Source organism: Mirounga angustirostris, unplaced genomic scaffold (genome assembly GCF_029215605.1).
Source record: "Mirounga angustirostris isolate CCGP_5_RB_7025 unplaced genomic scaffold, mMirAng1.0.hap1 SCAF_4, whole genome shotgun sequence".
Lineage (NCBI taxonomy): Eukaryota > Metazoa > Chordata > Mammalia > Carnivora > Phocidae > Mirounga > Mirounga angustirostris.
In genome coordinates, this window is record NW_026991712.1 from 112,119,165 (window position 1) to 112,135,139 (window position 15,975).

The 15,975-nt window shown below is 46.5% G+C and overlaps 1 protein-coding gene across 1 annotated transcript in view; it reads left to right on the forward strand.

The window, feature by feature from the left end:
• The window catches only part of ABCA4 (ATP binding cassette subfamily A member 4), a 135,190-nt gene that overhangs the window by 97,462 nt on the left and 21,753 nt on the right, over nt 1-15,975 (forward strand). Inside the window, exons 31-38 of the mRNA XM_064588791.1 lie at nt 2,947-3,041; nt 4,550-4,582; nt 5,912-6,017; nt 6,129-6,203; nt 6,646-6,815; nt 8,819-8,996; nt 12,186-12,301; nt 13,255-13,402. Coding sequence (XP_064444861.1) covers nt 2,947-3,041; nt 4,550-4,582; nt 5,912-6,017; nt 6,129-6,203; nt 6,646-6,815; nt 8,819-8,996; nt 12,186-12,301; nt 13,255-13,402 — 921 coding nt within the window. The remainder of the gene's footprint in view (nt 1-2,946; nt 3,042-4,549; nt 4,583-5,911; nt 6,018-6,128; nt 6,204-6,645; nt 6,816-8,818; nt 8,997-12,185; nt 12,302-13,254; nt 13,403-15,975) is intronic.

Here is a 15,975-nt window from a genome sequence, read left to right on the forward strand (position 1 = left end):
GGCCTATCAGTGATTCTGTGTTTGTGAGCATCCTCCTGTTTTTCTCTTTTTCTTATTTGGTAAAAGCATATACCTTTATATTTTTCAAGCAATATGTTTTCCCTTTGAATCACAACTCAGCCACTGCAGCGTCATAGAGATTCCAGAAGAGGGAATCAGGGAACTTGTTCCAATTCTCTGTACCCCAAGAGGAAACTTTGCTTCTGCTGGGATGACTGAGGGGCCTTGCAGCCGCTTCAACTCAGATACATCCAGCACTGGGACACAGCACAGGAGTCCTTGGCTGGGAAGACAGGGGAGGAGGGCCAAGCATAGCTACGTGGAGATTCATTTCCTCAGTGGATCCTACTTTCAAGGCTGCCTGCCTAGCTTAGAACTTTTTTTCAATAATTAGTCCTTGGTCCCTAGTGGGAAAATTTAACAGATCCCCATAGCCAGAGTCCTAGAAAAAGGCAAGCCAGTTCTTGTGATTTTTTTTTTTTAATCACTCCCACATTTCCTATCATTGATGCTTCTCTTGGGAGCAAAACTGAATCTCAGGCATCAGTACAGGAGATGCTGTGTGTGTGTGTGTGTCTTTTACACACACACACACATATGCTCATATTTAGACCCACTCATCCCACTCACTCAAACACACTCTCCTATTCAGCCTGGAATAAAGCCAAAGGGTATGGGCTTCACTCAGAGCTGGTAAATTGTACACATCAGGAAAATGGGGGTGTTGATGCGGTCTTCTCTAGGGTCCCTTCCTGTCCTAACATTCTTTGAATGGTGGTAAGTCCTGATGTGGAAGTGCTCATCCCTGACTTCTAGAATACACAGAGATCAAGTTGTAGGAGTCTTTTATTTGATAGAATTTTTAGAAAATAATTTATCACAAATTACCAGACACCAGCAACTGTTCCAGCCTAGTTTCTACCAGGGTAGCGTGGCAGGTCCCCTAGATGCCATTCTCAGCTTGAGAAGCAGGTGACAGAGTGAAAAGAGCAGGGTTATGGAGACAGACCGATGTAGGTTCAAATCCTAGCACAACCCCCTATAATTTCTGTAACTCGGTGCAAGTTAGCTGAGCTTTCTGGACCTCAGTTTCTCTGGCTGTAAATTAAAGCAACAATTCCTCTTTCATAAGTGTATAAGGATTAAGGGAGACAATGAATATAGAGCATTTAACACAGTGCCTGACACACAGTAAGCATTCAGTAGATGCTAGTTCTCCTAGCATTGGAGGAACCAAGTGAAGAAAGTGAATTGAAGGGAGTAAAATGGGAAAGGGGGATGGGGAGGCAGAAAGTGTATAAAAATGAAAAGAATGGTATGTGATGGTATGTGTGATGTGTTTTTAATGCCACTAGAAATACCCTCATCTACATCTGAGTTGTGCCCTTGACACCTCAGGTTCTTGATTGACCAAAACTGAACCAACACTATGTAGACCCAAATTTAAAGTAATATTGCCACCTGGTGGCCAAACTCATGCGCTTTTTGACTCTTCCAAAGGCGAGACCAGCTTCCAGTTCTAGATACATTTTGAAAGCAATCTATAAATGGTAAGGGACTGTTTGAATTCTTTCATCCATGTCACAGATTTATTGATTCACCTACATTGCAGGTAGTATTCTGAGTGCTGGGGACACCACAGAGAAAGTCCCTGCTCTCCGAGAATTTAATCATACAGGGAGGTAACAGATAAAAACAAGGAAGCCAATGAATTGGAAAGAAAATTTGAGAGAGAGATGCAGATGAGAAGATAATGCAGCAGTAGGTCATGATAGAGAGTGACTAGAAATAGAAAATACTTCTCTGAGGAGTAAAATGGAGGCTGATAACTTGAATGATGATGAACTAGCCATGTGAGGTTGTCTGGGCAGAGCAATGCAGGCAGAGGGCATGGCCAAGTGCAGAGCTACCTCAGGAATGAGGGGTGTGCAGTGGAGAAGCAGGGAGGACAGATGGGGAGGGTGAGGAGTAAGGAGAGTGGCGGCCGAATGGCTCAGAGAGCAAGGTAGGGCCGGATTGTGTGGCTGTGTCAGCCTTGGTGATGATCCTCAGAGGAACCTAGGGTTTATTGGAATGGGAAAAGCAAGGGCTGGGATATTCTGATCTACATTTTTATTTATTTATTTTTATTATTTTTTTTAAAAGGGTCATTCTTATTCTTTTTTTTTTTTTTAAAGATTTTATTTATTTATTTGAGACAGAGAGAATGAGAGAGAGAGCACATGAGAGGGGGGAGGGTCAGAGGGAGAAGCAGACTCCCTGCAGAGCAGGGAGCCTGATGCGGGACTCGATCCCGGGACTCCAGGATCATGACCTGAGCCGAAGGCAGTCGCTTAACCAACTGAGCCACCCAGGCGCCCCTGATCTACATTTTTAAAGCTCAGTTTGGCTGCTGGGTGGAGAATGGATTTTTTTTTTTTTTAAGATTTTATTTATTTACTTGTCAGAGAGAGAGAGCGCACAAGCAGGGGGAGAGGCAGAGGGAGAGGGAGAAGCAGACTCCCCACTGAGCAGGGAGCCCGATGCAGGGCTCGATCCCAGGATCCTGGGATCATGCCCCGAGCCAAAGGCAGAAGCCTAACTGACTGAGCCACTCAGGCATCCCTGGAGAATGGATTTGGAGGGCCAGGGTGGAATAAGGGAGATCAGTCTGGACATTTCTGTCGAGGTCCAGATGAGGTCTGAGTGGAGGCTTGGACTAGGGTGGTAGTCTGGAACTGGAGCAGTGGGGATGGAGTGGAGATTTATTTTGGAGTTGGAACTATCCTATCTTGTCAATGGATTGGAGAAAAGAGAGGAATCCAAGATGGCTCCCACTTCTTTAAAGTGGGAACCAGGCATATGCCAGTGCTTTATTCAGTATCTTCCCAGCAGCTGAGTCCATAAATAATTTTTAGAGAACAAGCAGATTCCAAGGTGACTAACACAGATGTCTTATTGCCTCAGAGAATACAGCGCAGCACTGAAATTCTACAAGACCTTACAAACAGGAACATCTCCGACTTCTTGGTAAAAACATATCCTGCTCTTATACGAAGCAGGTAAGAAGAAACTCTTTCATACTTTACAACCTGGCTCCCTGTAGAAAGTACTAACTGGAGACGGAAGATAATTTATTCACACAACTTATCGACAATCAGGGCAGTGGAAAATTTTCTTTTTCCTGATTTACCCGAAAAAGCAATTGAGACATATATAAAGTAAAATGCAACTTAAGATTAATTTTGTTTTCATCTTTTGTTTTGTTTAGGCGAAGCAGTCTTAAAGTTTAACCCGTGCACCATTAAAAATAAAATAAGAAAGCACAAAATGCATCCAACAATGCAGCCTCATGTTTTAACTAGTTCAGAAAGAGAGACAACATTTGGAAGGGCCAGTAAAGGAGAAAAAAGAGAGAAAAGGAGAGAAGCAAGAGGGAAAATAATGAGCAAAAAGGAGAAAGGAACAAATCAGACCGATGTAGGAAAAAAGCAGCGGGATGGCAGCGTGTGAGGGAGGCCACAGGTTGGCCAGGTTCGCCGCAGCTCGTCACACCCTAGCTGTAAATTCTCCTCTCGGTCACTGCCCTTCAGTCCGCCCGCCCGTGAGCTCTTCTGTGCGTGCCCCCTTCTCTCAGCTCAGCAGCTGTTCCTCAAGGGCGCGGCGGGGGATGGGTGGCGTCAGCAGCCTCTGTCCAAGCTTGACAAGAGCATGCTCTAGAAAGGGGGTCCTGGGGAACCCTGAGCCAGTCCCCGTGTGCTCTGGGGCCTTAAAATAAAACACATACTGTCTAATTTTCATAGTCCTTTCAGTGGCTTCTTCTGCCAGACCCTGAACAAAGGATAAACGGACTCAGTTAACTAGAACATGCTGCCAGTGGGGAGAGCTGCTGCTGAGAAGGCCGCGCCAAGCCAGCTCTAGCAAAATGGAAAACGCCGTCCAAGCACACAAATAAGAGCAGCGTGCATAGAATTTATTCAGTAATGCAGTAAAACCCCGACCATCCCAAACTTGGCTCTCAGCAATGAATTTGCAATATGGAATTGGGGATTTTGTGCTTGATGACAGTGATAGTTTGGGGGCCTGAACTGCGAGGTCTAGAATTGGCATCTGCTCATTACTTGTCATTTTACCCCTGATTGGCTGGAAGTCAGTCTCTTAACCTTGGGCTTGGACTAAGTCAGCCCTTCTCCCAAGTGTGCAGGTGATTAATATTAGAGTCTTGTTTGTGCAGGGTGGAAGATGGGAGGGCTGCAGCCTTCACTCCACACTGGTATAGTGGTTGCCCTATTTTCTGGCTCCAGATGGTCAGACAAACGACCTGACCACAGGACCACCCAGAAAGCCCAGAATGCAGGATGTGACTTGGAGAGCCAACGGTGGAACCCAGTCCTTCCTCTGCATGTGTACTTGGGCTTGGCCCCTGGGCTGAGAAGCTTCCCATTGTTTGGATATCAAGAAATGCAAAACTGCCCTGCAAGACTGAGCGGCCCCAATGAGTGTTTGGAAGGAAAGTTAACACTACCACCTTCCTTAGGGTATTCATTGTATGATTTGTTTTGGCTTTCAGCTTAAAGAGCAAATTCTGGGTCAACGAACAGAGGTAAGAAACTACTTTTGTGAAATTAAAATCTCAGATTGATCCATTTAAAATAACGGCACATGAAAAAAGCCACACCTGGAGCCACATGGGCTGTTCTATATGTACTCAGGAACTCACAAGTCATGTCCCGAAGGATATGTGGCTAAGCAATAGATCTCCTTGGAGGATATATAGGGGAGGAGGTGTTCCCCTAAGAGGCGTTCCAGAGTATTCTCACTCAGAGGGGGTTCTAAAACCTCACAAGGTTAACAATTGAGAGGGCTACAGTGACAGGATGTGTAACCCAAGCCTTGCCACTCTTTGGCCCAACCCTCTTGAGCCTCAGGGAGTCTGGCCCAGCCCCAGACTAACCCCATTCCTGCGGCATTCTGGAGGCTCAAGTAGTTTCAGAGGCTTGGAGGATCATCCAGGATATTCTAAGAGTGAGCTGGCCTCCCATGGTCCCTCAGCAGTAGGGCCTCTAGAATGAATGCAGAGCTGATATTAACTTGATTTCCTGGGTGGATACTAAACCATGAAAGGGAAATCCAGCCTTTAGAATTGCTCCCTAGAGGGAAGTGTGGGGTCTCAGTTGAAGCAGAAATGGGTGGGGCAATTTGAGTCCCTGAGAAATAAAGTTCCCCTCCTCTGCCTTGCCAACAGATTAATTTTTTCTTATCAAGGAGTTTGGCATTTATCCTGCCACTGAAGGGCTTTACACCCGAGAGTGACAGGCCCAGATTGGTGTTTAAGCATGATCGCTTGAGACTGCCAAGCAGTGTGGAAAATGGGTGAAAGCAGGAGAGATCCGATGCTAGGACCCCAGTTAAGGTGCTAGAAACAGAGTTAGGGCAGGGGATCTGCAAAGCACAGGAGTGGCACCAGAAAGGAATCCTTGGTTGGGGTGTAGGGAAAGTCAGGGAAGACATCAAAAAGAAGATGACATATGACAGATGAGTCCGAGTTGGCCAGATGCTCAAAAAAGGGAAAGGCCCTCCTGGGAAACTAGCAGCCCCTCCTCGGCAGAGACACCAAAGCAGCCTGGACCAGCGGGGGCTCTGGAAGTAATCTGACATGGCTGGAATACTCCACTTGAGGGAAGACATGAGCAGGGGTGACGTTGGAGAAGTGGGCAGAGACCAAACTCAGTAAAGATTGGGACTTTTCCTGGTGGAAACAAGGAAGGGTTAATAGTTGGTTTGTAAAGTGGAGCCATGTTGCTGACTAGTCCGGACAATTGCTCCCAAAGTACACATTTCCCTGCAGAAACCGAGAGAGCTATTGACAGGTGTGAAGCACCACAAGCATGGTTCGTGGCCCTGACTTGAGGACTTCTTGTTCCCTTGTCAGGTATGGAGGAATTTCCATTGGAGGAAAGCTCCCAGTTCTTCCCATCACTGCGGAAGCACTTGTTGAATTTTTAAGCCATCTTGGCCAGATGATGAATGTGAGCGGGGTATGTAAACAGCCTGGAGATTTGGATAGAACGTCTGACATGCTGGTTATCATGAAACAGAAATAATCATGAGTACTAAGTGGGGAAAAAAACCCTTGTGCTGTTTTCTAGGGCCCTATCACCAGAGAGGCTTCTAAGGAAATGCCTGCTTTCCTTAAACATCTAGAAACTGAAGACAACATAAAGGTACTGGTCCTGCCTCATCTGCCCTAGAGCTAAAAACTCACGTGAGCTAGTTACTTCATTTTTTTTTCCCCAGCTTAATTACATTCCATCCCTCCTCATGTTGAAATCTAGCCTGGAATGTCTTCCAGCTGCCAAACCCTTCCTCCTCCTCCTCACATTCTTTCTCCTGCAGCTCATTTTTTCTTTTTTTTTTTTTTCAAGACTTTATTTATTTGAGAGAGAGAGAATGAGAGACAGAGAGCATGAGAGGGGGAGGGTCAGAGGGAGAAGCAGACTCCCCACCGAGCAGGGAGCCCGATGCAGGACTCGATCCAGGGACTCCAGGATCATGACCTGAGCTGAAGGCAGTCGCTCAACCAACTGAGCCACCCAGGCGCCCGCAGCTCATTTTTTCTTAAAACAGCTATAGCACAGCCTAACCAAGTCCATCCCTGCCCTGTAGGTGTGGTTTAACAACAAAGGCCGGCATGCCCTGGTGAGCTTTCTCAACGTGGCCCACAACGCCATCTTACGGGCCAGCCTGCACAAGGACAACAACCCTGAGGAGTACGGCATCACCGTCACCAGCCAGCCCCTGAACCTGACCAAGGAGCAGCTCTCAGAGATCACAGTGTAAGCTGCCGCCGTGGCCCCCAGCCTCCCAGCTCACCGGTCGCCCTCTCCACTCTCGGGACACCCGGAGAGGATTCTATCGAACGTGAGCTGCTGGGCTGGATGGCAAGGTTGTTAAATCAGGCACACACGAACATGAGACGTTCAAGTGCCTCGTGTACCAAATGGCTTGGCCATTCTTTCTCTTCATATTTATTTGGAAAGTAAGCATAGATTTGGTTCTCTTCCCTTTTGGCTCTTGATAACAAGTTGCTCCTGGAGCTTACACAAATATTCTCACCAGTTTGCAAAGTGACTGCCGGGAACTGGGAAAGCTGAGCCAATCTTTCTTCTCCCTGGGAGTAATCATTTTAGATTCCGGTAATTTCCCTCAGATGGCCAGGCTTTCAAGATGTCAACAGACCCTTGCCTTCCTCGAGCTTAAGCTCTTACTGCACAGCTTCAGGCAGTAAACGACATCAATCCCGTTCAATTTGTAGTATGTGTGCACCATTCGAGCCTTCCTTCAGTGGCAATGGCTTCTTGAGTACCGACTGCTTCTGGGAGACTGTGAGGGTCCTAATGTTCCTATCCCAGTGTATTCAGTGCCCTGAACACTCGCCCCGAACGTGCCAAGTGTCATTGGCTAAAACTTGGGCCCTGGCCCCCTGGGGCCTTCCTTTGGACACCCTCTGAGGCCCTCAACTGAGGAAGAATAGTCTGTCCTATGCCAGTTCTCTCTTGGCCCAGGTTTCTCCATCTCCTGCCAAGCCTCTTGAATCTGAAATAAGAAATAGGAGTCTTCTGTGGTTATAAAAGTAGGATATAAAATAGTATATGATCATTAAATAAAGTGTATAGAACAGAGTTTTTTAAAACTTATTTTCTACAACCCTACACAGTTTAGGGTCTTGCCTTTAAACATTTTGTGTGTTTCCTTCCAGTTATTTTTTCTCTTCTTCCTGTGTGTGTGGATCATGCCCTTTGTAGTTTCATCAGGGCAGTGCCTGGCACATGTGGTCCCTCGTGGGAATTAGTTGGAAGTGCTCCATTCTCTCTGCAGGCACTGTCCCACGCCAGGGCTGTGCTCGTATGTGAAACTTAGGTGGGACTCAGCCCACACCTGCTACCTTAGCCACATGCTTTCTCAGAGATCAAGGGAAGGGTGAAGAGAGCCAAGCTCCTGTATAACCAGCCTGTTCTCTTTTCACTTAAATTTACATTATGATTATTTCCCCATGTTGTGATGTTTCTTGAAACCATGATTTAACAAGATCTCGCAGACCATATCGCTGTCTACATAGAAAATCCAAGAGTTATCTATAGACAAATTATGAGAACTAATAAGAGGACTGTAGTATATAAGATTAATATAAGAATCCATTTCTATACACCAACAAATTAAGGAAAGGTAATAAAATTTGTTTATATTATTATATTAACATGAAGGGGCGCCCGGGTGGCTCAGTCATTAAGCGTCTGCCTTCAGCTCGGGTCATGATCCCAGGGTCCTGGGATCGAGCCCCGCATCGGGCTCCCTGCTCAGCGGGAAGCCTGCTTCTCCCTCTCCCACTCCCCCTGCTTGTATTCCCTCTCTCACTGTGTCTCTCTCTGTCAAATAAATAGATAAAATCTTAAAAAATAAAATAAAATAAAAAATAAAAATAAATGCTCAGCTTCTCAATGAACCAGATACTGGTAAGAAGCTAAAAAAAAAAAAAAAGTCCCATTTATCTGCATAGTGCCAAACATTCCTTTAAAAAAAAAAAAAAACATGGAAAATCTTTGATATTAACATTAATATTAGTATTCGGTAGTAACATGGAACAGGAAACCCACAGATATCCACTTAACCTTGACCCAGTTTGACTAGCACAGCTGAGTGAAACAACAAGCTTCCAGGGGATTCTGGAGGCCATTACCTGGAGTTGGGTGAGGCCTTCCCAGAGCTTGCCTTTGTCCTTCTCCTGCTTCTGCTCCTCCTTTTTCACCTCTCTTTCACTATGTCTCTCCTACTGCTGCAGGCTGACCACTTCAGTGGATGCTTTGGTTTCCATATGTGTGATTTTCGCCATGTCCTTCGTCCCAGCCAGCTTTGTCCTTTATTTGATCCAGGAGAGGGTAAACAAAGCCAAGCACCTCCAGTTTGTCAGCGGAGTGAGTCCCGCCACCTACTGGCTGACCAACTTCCTCTGGGACATTGTAAGTGTCAGGTCATGGCACCTCCCTTGCCTCCATGGGCCTACAGTGGGCAGGTGTTTGTCTGCTCTGACTGAGGGGACATGGTGGGATGGGTTGTTGGCGGGTGCTGTGCTGAGGGACTGTGTGTTCGCTCTTTCTTGGAAAAGCACAGAATTAGGAGCCCCAAGCTGGGGAAGGATGTGGGGCTCAACTTAACAACTGCTGAGTTGGGGCTCTGTGTGCCCTGCACCAAGGGGCCTTCTGACCCACTGAGTAATCCCTGCACCACAGGCATGAGGCTGGCTTTCCTGGGAATAATCTGGAGCTGAAGAGGTAATAATATCAAGAGGTCCTTCATCCTACATTCTCTTCTTACATCCTGATCCACCCCAAAGGGGGAAGGATGGAACTTCTCCTGTGGTAGAGTCACCAAATAAATATAGGACATCAGTTAAATCTAAATTTCAGATAAAACAATTAATGATTTTGGTATAAGTATATCCCACCCGCTAAGTATTGCATGAGACATACTTATACTAAAAAACTGTATTGGTTGTTTATCTGAAATTCAAATTTAAATGAGCATCCTATATTTTTATTGGCAAAATGTGGCAACCCTACCCAGTGGCCTTACTTTGCTTTCCCAAAGTAACCAGACCTCCACTAAATCAGATTAGCCACCACTTTAGGGAATAGAAAGAAAAAATTATTTATCAAGTCAACAGCAGATTGCCACCTCTCTCACAACCAGGATTGTTGGGGGGGGCAGAAAAGAGTCAGGGTGGATTACTTTATGACAGGCCGCAGGGTCAAAATAAATTGGCAGCAAAGCCCTAATTGTAATGTAGCAGTGATCATTATGACACCAACTCCAGGGTTTTCTGGACACTGTGGCTAATAAGATCCTTTGTTTTATCCCAACATTCTGAGACTAACATGAGTCTCCATTGCACGTTATGGTAGGATATATCATGATGGAAACCAACACAAATAACCTTTTTCACAGTGGTTTTGAATAATGATGACAAATATTAGGGTTTATAAGGACATGGTTTCTTTTATCTTAGCTCCCTAAACGCAGTCATCACTGAACAATACAAAACCAGAAATCATCAGTAGCAACTAAATTCTTTCGTCTCTGTCCTATCTACCTGAGAAAACACTTAACATGGGGAGGAGTCAGAACCATCACACCACACTTTGGACAAAAACATCATCTGTAGCTACCCATACTGCCCTGCCTTTAAGCATGAAAGGGGTGAGGCTCACCTGCACTGAAAAGCTATTAAAGTGCTGGGTTTTGCATTCTACTTTTTTTTTAAAAGACAAGGATTATAGAATTTACACTTTGGGCTGACACATGCATGTGCCTAGCTACAGAGATCTCTGAGCCTAAGGAGAAATATGTGGATAGAAGGCTAGAGTCAGTGTCTGGATTGGAGGTGATACTAGCAAAGTAGACACTTGGCAGACCAGCGAAGAGTTAGAAGACGGTGTGAATAGGACACTAGCAGGCCTCGGAGCCTCCGAATCCAAACTCTAGGATCTATAACGTTGTTGCTTAGCACCCTCATTAGCCAGCAGCAAAAAGATAACATATATGCCCGAGGGTCATTGTTAAATGTGAACAAACACTTACTGTTTATATCATCCACTCAGCACAGATAGGATGTTTTAAGTTCTTATTTTTTATATGTCATCTGGTTTTCTTTTAAATTTTGAAACAGTCACAAAATTGTTATAAATATAGTTCAAAACTTTTTTTCTGGGCCATTGGAGGGTAACTTCCCAACAAGATGCCCTTCGTGCATACACACACACACACACACACACACCAGCACCTCCAGTGTCTACCTCCTATGAGTGAGGACACACCCCATACAATCACAGCATAACTGTCAACACCAGGACACTAGCACTATGCGTCACCTCCATCTTTTCCTCAGACCCCACTCAAATTTCACCCATTTCCCCAATCATGTCTTTTATAGAAAAGGATCTAGCTCAGAGTCATTGCATTTAGTTGTTCTCTCCAGTCTCCTTTAGCCTGGAATGGTTCCTAGTCTTTTCTCGACATGCACAACCTTGACACTTGTGAAGATCACAGGCCAGTTATTTTGCAGAATGTCCTTCAATTTGAGTTTGCCCAATGTTTTCTCATGATCGGATCCAGGTTACAGCAATGGTATCATGAAAGTTTACTCTGCTGCATCTGACCAGGTAGCTTCTGATTTCAGTTTGTTCTATTACTGATAATGGTCACTTTGGTCACTTGATTTAGGTGGTGTCTGCTGAGCTCCTCCACTGTAAAGTTACTCTTTGGCCCTTTATAATGAATAAGAATTGGAGGAGAGGTACTTTGAAGCTATGTAAATATCCTATTTGTTACCAAACTTCCAGGCTCTCTATCTTTCCATATTTGCGACTCTTCTCCAAGAGTGAGAAACTGGCTTCTATTACCCCTGACTCATGTACCCACCTGAGCAGTACGCCTGTACGTAATGAGTTTCCCATCGTGGCCACCATTCTCGCCCTTGTGTGGCACCCTTCTCTCCCTGCTCCAGCTGCCCCACATTTGGAGGTCCTCCTCATTCTGCTCCTCTGATAGCCCCAACCAGATTGACCCCCTATAAGGACACCCTCCTACACCCCATACCAGACCACCCTCTGTGGGATGTCCTCCTCACCCTTCTCGGGTTCTCATCCTGCCGGGGACCACTGTGACACCTCCTGAACCCCCACTGTGGCTGCCCACCTCTCCCTATCCATCCTAATGGCTTTAGGACTGAATTGTGTAGGAAGAGAGGAAAGGGATAAAGCGATAAAAGGGTATCATCTATTTGAACTTCATGAGGCCAAGGACTAAATATTTTGAGTTTTTCTGAATTCAGGAGACATGCTTAGAAAGTAGACTCAGTAGGACTTCGTGACCAATTAGAGAAAATGAAAGATCAGGTGGATTTTTATAATTCATTCTCTCAAGAGATAGAGGCTGAAGCTTCCCTGCACTGGGAGGTGGGAGTGGGGAGTGGTAGGAAGACTAGGGACAACTTAAAGTATGTTTGCTGACCAAGAACTGTTTAGACAAATAGAAGCAGAACCCCAGGCCATTGTAGGTGCTGGAGGAGCCTGACCCAGCCCTCGTTTCACAGAGCAGGAGATAGAGGTCCTGAGAAGTTAAGTGCCTCATTCTCCTCTTCTCTCTTCAAGATGAATTATGCTGTGAGCGCAGCCCTAGTGGTGGGAATCTTCATCGGGTTTCAGAAGAAAGCCTACACTTCTGCAGAAAATCTTCCTGCCCTTGCTGCACTGCTCATGCTGTATGGGTGAGTTGTTTGGGCCATTAGCTAATGCCACCAAAAGGGAAGCCACGGGAGGCGCGTGCTCTTCGGACAGAAAACCAGGTTTTCTGGCAGCCAGGTTAGCTTCCAGCCCCCGGCAGGGTGTGCAGCTACCAACCAGGAATCTGTTTCAGACTCCACACACAGAGCAGTTCCTGAGGCTCAAATGAATCTTCTTCCACTCAGACTGGGGCCTGACCAGGGCGTCACTCTCCTGTCCCTCACCCGGCTCTGATTCTGATTCATCTGTAGCCAACCTGTCCATCTCGGTGTCTCCAGCTGGACGGGCCAAGAGTTATTTGCACACGGAAGACTGCAGCTGAAAGGCTGCCCCTGAGCCAGGGTCAGAGGATGACATAGGGATTAAATCCTGTAGAATTCTAGAGCAAGGCATGCAACTTTACATCCAGGCCTACCCCTCACTGGGTATGTACCTGTGGACAAGTTATTACCCCATCTGGGCCTCAATTTCCTCATCTGTAAAATGCAGACAATGACACCTGGTCCTTCCTGTGAGGGCCAGTGAAGCCCTGACAGAGCATCTCTCTTGCAAATAGAGAATTCAGGAGCCAGTATAACCACGACATACCAACTCAAGTCAACTGTAAAGATGAGCCTCCTGGGATCTCAGCTGGGCTTTGCTGATCCAGACTAGAGTGGGAAGCACTGCAAGGTAGAGCTGGCCCCTCTGCCTTGTAAAAGGCACATTCACAGCCACCATCTCACTTGCTCCTCACAAAACCCTGTGAGGTGGTCAGGGAAGGTATCATTATCTCCCTTCAAAGACGAGGAACAAAGACCAAGGGACGGAGCAGCTTTCTGGTCTTCCTTGGACTCTCGCCAGTGCAGACACATCACCTCGTGTGCGGGGAATGCATTATATCTAGTGGTACAAAGACTGCAACTTGGTCCCACTTCCTTGTGTCGTTTCCACACAGATGGGCAGTCATTCCCATGATGTACCCAGCATCCTTCCTATTTGATGTCCCCAGCACAGCCTATGTGGCCTTGGCTTGTGCTAATCTGTTCATCGGCATCAACAGCAGTGCCATCACCTTCATCTTGGAATTATTTGAGAATAACCAGGTGAGCATAACTTCTGTGGCTTCCTTGTTTGATTGCTAAAATACTAGAGAGAGTATTTGATGGTCAAGCAGAGCCAGGGGCAAATACTGTGGCTGGACAATCTTAATGCATATGTGAACATAGTTTCCTCCTTTCCTTCCTCTCTCCCTCCTTCTGTGCCTGCCTACCTGCCTCCTTCCCTTCGCTTTCCCTCCTCCCTTCCTTCCTCCCTTCCTACACTCCATCTTTCCTCCCTTCCTCCCTTCCTTCCTTCCTTCCTGCTGTCCTTCCCTCCCTCCCTCATGCCTTCCTCCCTCCCTCCTCCCTTCTTTCCTTGTTTTCTTTAAGCTCATCTAACTCTAAATTTATTTGTGTGCTCTGAGTGTCATGGTTTTCTGAGCCTGTTCTGCATGCAAGCTATAAACGACTTTTTGTGATCCTAAGCTTTTAGATTTTCTTACTCCATCAGAGTTTCCTTGGTGACTTTGGGTGTTAGGTTTTTCTACACACACACACATTCACACATACATGTGTGAGTGCATTGATGTGATTTCAAAGCAGCAAAAGGCATACAAGGAAGTCTCCTTCTTACCCCTGTCTTCCAGTCACCTGCTTTGCTTCTCCAGAGGCAACCTTTCATTTCAGTTTCTTAGGTGTTCTGGCAACAAATAAGCAAACGCATACATTTTCTTTCTCCCACTTTCTTACCCATATTGTAACGGAGTAACATTTACTATTCTACATGAAACTTAATTCTGAGGATAGGGTTAGAAATGTATGGTGCTGAATGACTCACTTTTCTGAGCTATGGAGTGCAGTCGTCCTGTCCCGCTCCCCAGACATCTCCTTGCCCAGAAGGAGCTTGCCAGGCTAAGCCCTGAGCCACTGGCAATGGCTTCAGGGCTGTCTGTGTGTCCCACTCCCACTCACAGCCGGCTATGTCTGCAGCTGGCTGTGGCGGCCCAGAGCGCCCTCAAGCACTGGCAGGCTCGCCAAGCGCCCGTGTCCCCAGTGGCCTCTCCAGCCTGTTCCTCCCTCACTAGGTGTTCGAGTTCAGAGGGTGGGCACCCGCCAGCACATCAGTGCTGCTGTCCTGTGGCCCCTGTCCCCACTCCCACCTCGGGGCCCTGCTGAGAGGACCTAAGGCAAATGTGCACTCGCCCCCAGTCCCATGGCCTCCTGACGGATGCTTCCCCAGGCCTTGTCAGACTTCCTGCCACAAAACCCCATTTGTCCCATGACTGGTAAAAAATGTACCATGTCGCAGTCAGACCCCAGAAGAGAGATGGATGAGAAAAAACACGGACTCTGCTGATGGCAGAGCTTCCTGGCAGACTGAAAATGCTCCTCTTCAGAGCTGTTGTCATGTGCTCACAGCCCACTACATCTTAAGAGATTGCGTTACTTCAGAAAAATTAAAGAGGAAGCGCAAAGCAACTCAGAACACTCCCTCCTGAGGGCTGTATTCGTTTAGCCGACATTTCGAGGCAAACCCCCTTCCCCTGAGGAAATGCTGTTTGCTTTCATGCAAGTCCTGAGAGAAGCAGATGCTACAGAGATTCCCAGTATCCCTCAGGAGGCTCCCGGGCCCCAGTAGCTGCTTTTCCTACCGAGTCAAGAGGTATCAACAGGGGCGCCTGGGTGGCTCAGTTGGTTAAGCAACTGCCTTCGGCTCAGGTCATGATCCTGGAGTCCCGGAATCGAGTCCCGCATCGGGCTCCCTGCTCAGCGGGGAGTCTGCTTCTCCCTCTGACCCTCCCCACTCTCATGCTCTCTCTATCTCATTCTCTCTCTCAAATAAATAAATAAAATCTTTAAAAAAAAAAAAAAAGAGGTATCAACAGGGTGAGCACCATGTGACGGATGTGCTGATGTAAACATGTGTGACCTGCTTGTCCTACCCTGCAGGAACTCCCTTTCCAGTCAAGAAATGATCTGTGCACCAAGCTAGGAACCGAAATGAACCACAGTACCTGACCTTCCACAAGACAGTGTGTGATAGAACAGCAAGGGAAGGAGACAGATAAAACACTGCAGATCCGAATGGGCCGAAAGAGCTGGACTGCTGGGCTACAGGGCTCAGGAGAATCTGGGTAAAGGAAATTCAATTAAGCCTGGCCTGGAATAAGTAGGATTTTATTAGCCCATTTAATAAATAATGAGGTGCCTACTATGAGCTAATCATTGAAGAAGAAGGTATTTAGAAAGGACACCAAAATAATTAGGACCCAGTCCTTATCCTCCAGGGACCACTGATTAGTGGGGCCAGCAGGCAAGTAAGAAGTAATTAACCCTGGCTGAAAATGTTGTAAGTACTAGAAGAGAGAAGTAGGTATTCTACATGGAAATCTGAAAAGGCTTTTGAGAGAAGGGATTTTCTCAAGCTAGCTTTTTTTTTTTTTAATTTTATTTATTTATGTATTTATTTGGGAGAGGTGGGGAGAATCTCAAGCAGACTCCTCACTGAGCATAGAGCCTAAAGTGGGGCTCGATCTCATGATCCTGACGTCGTAACCTGAGCCAAAACCAAGGGTTGGATGTTTAATGGACTTCGCCACCCAGACACCCCTCCAGCTAGCTTTCTAAAGAAGGCC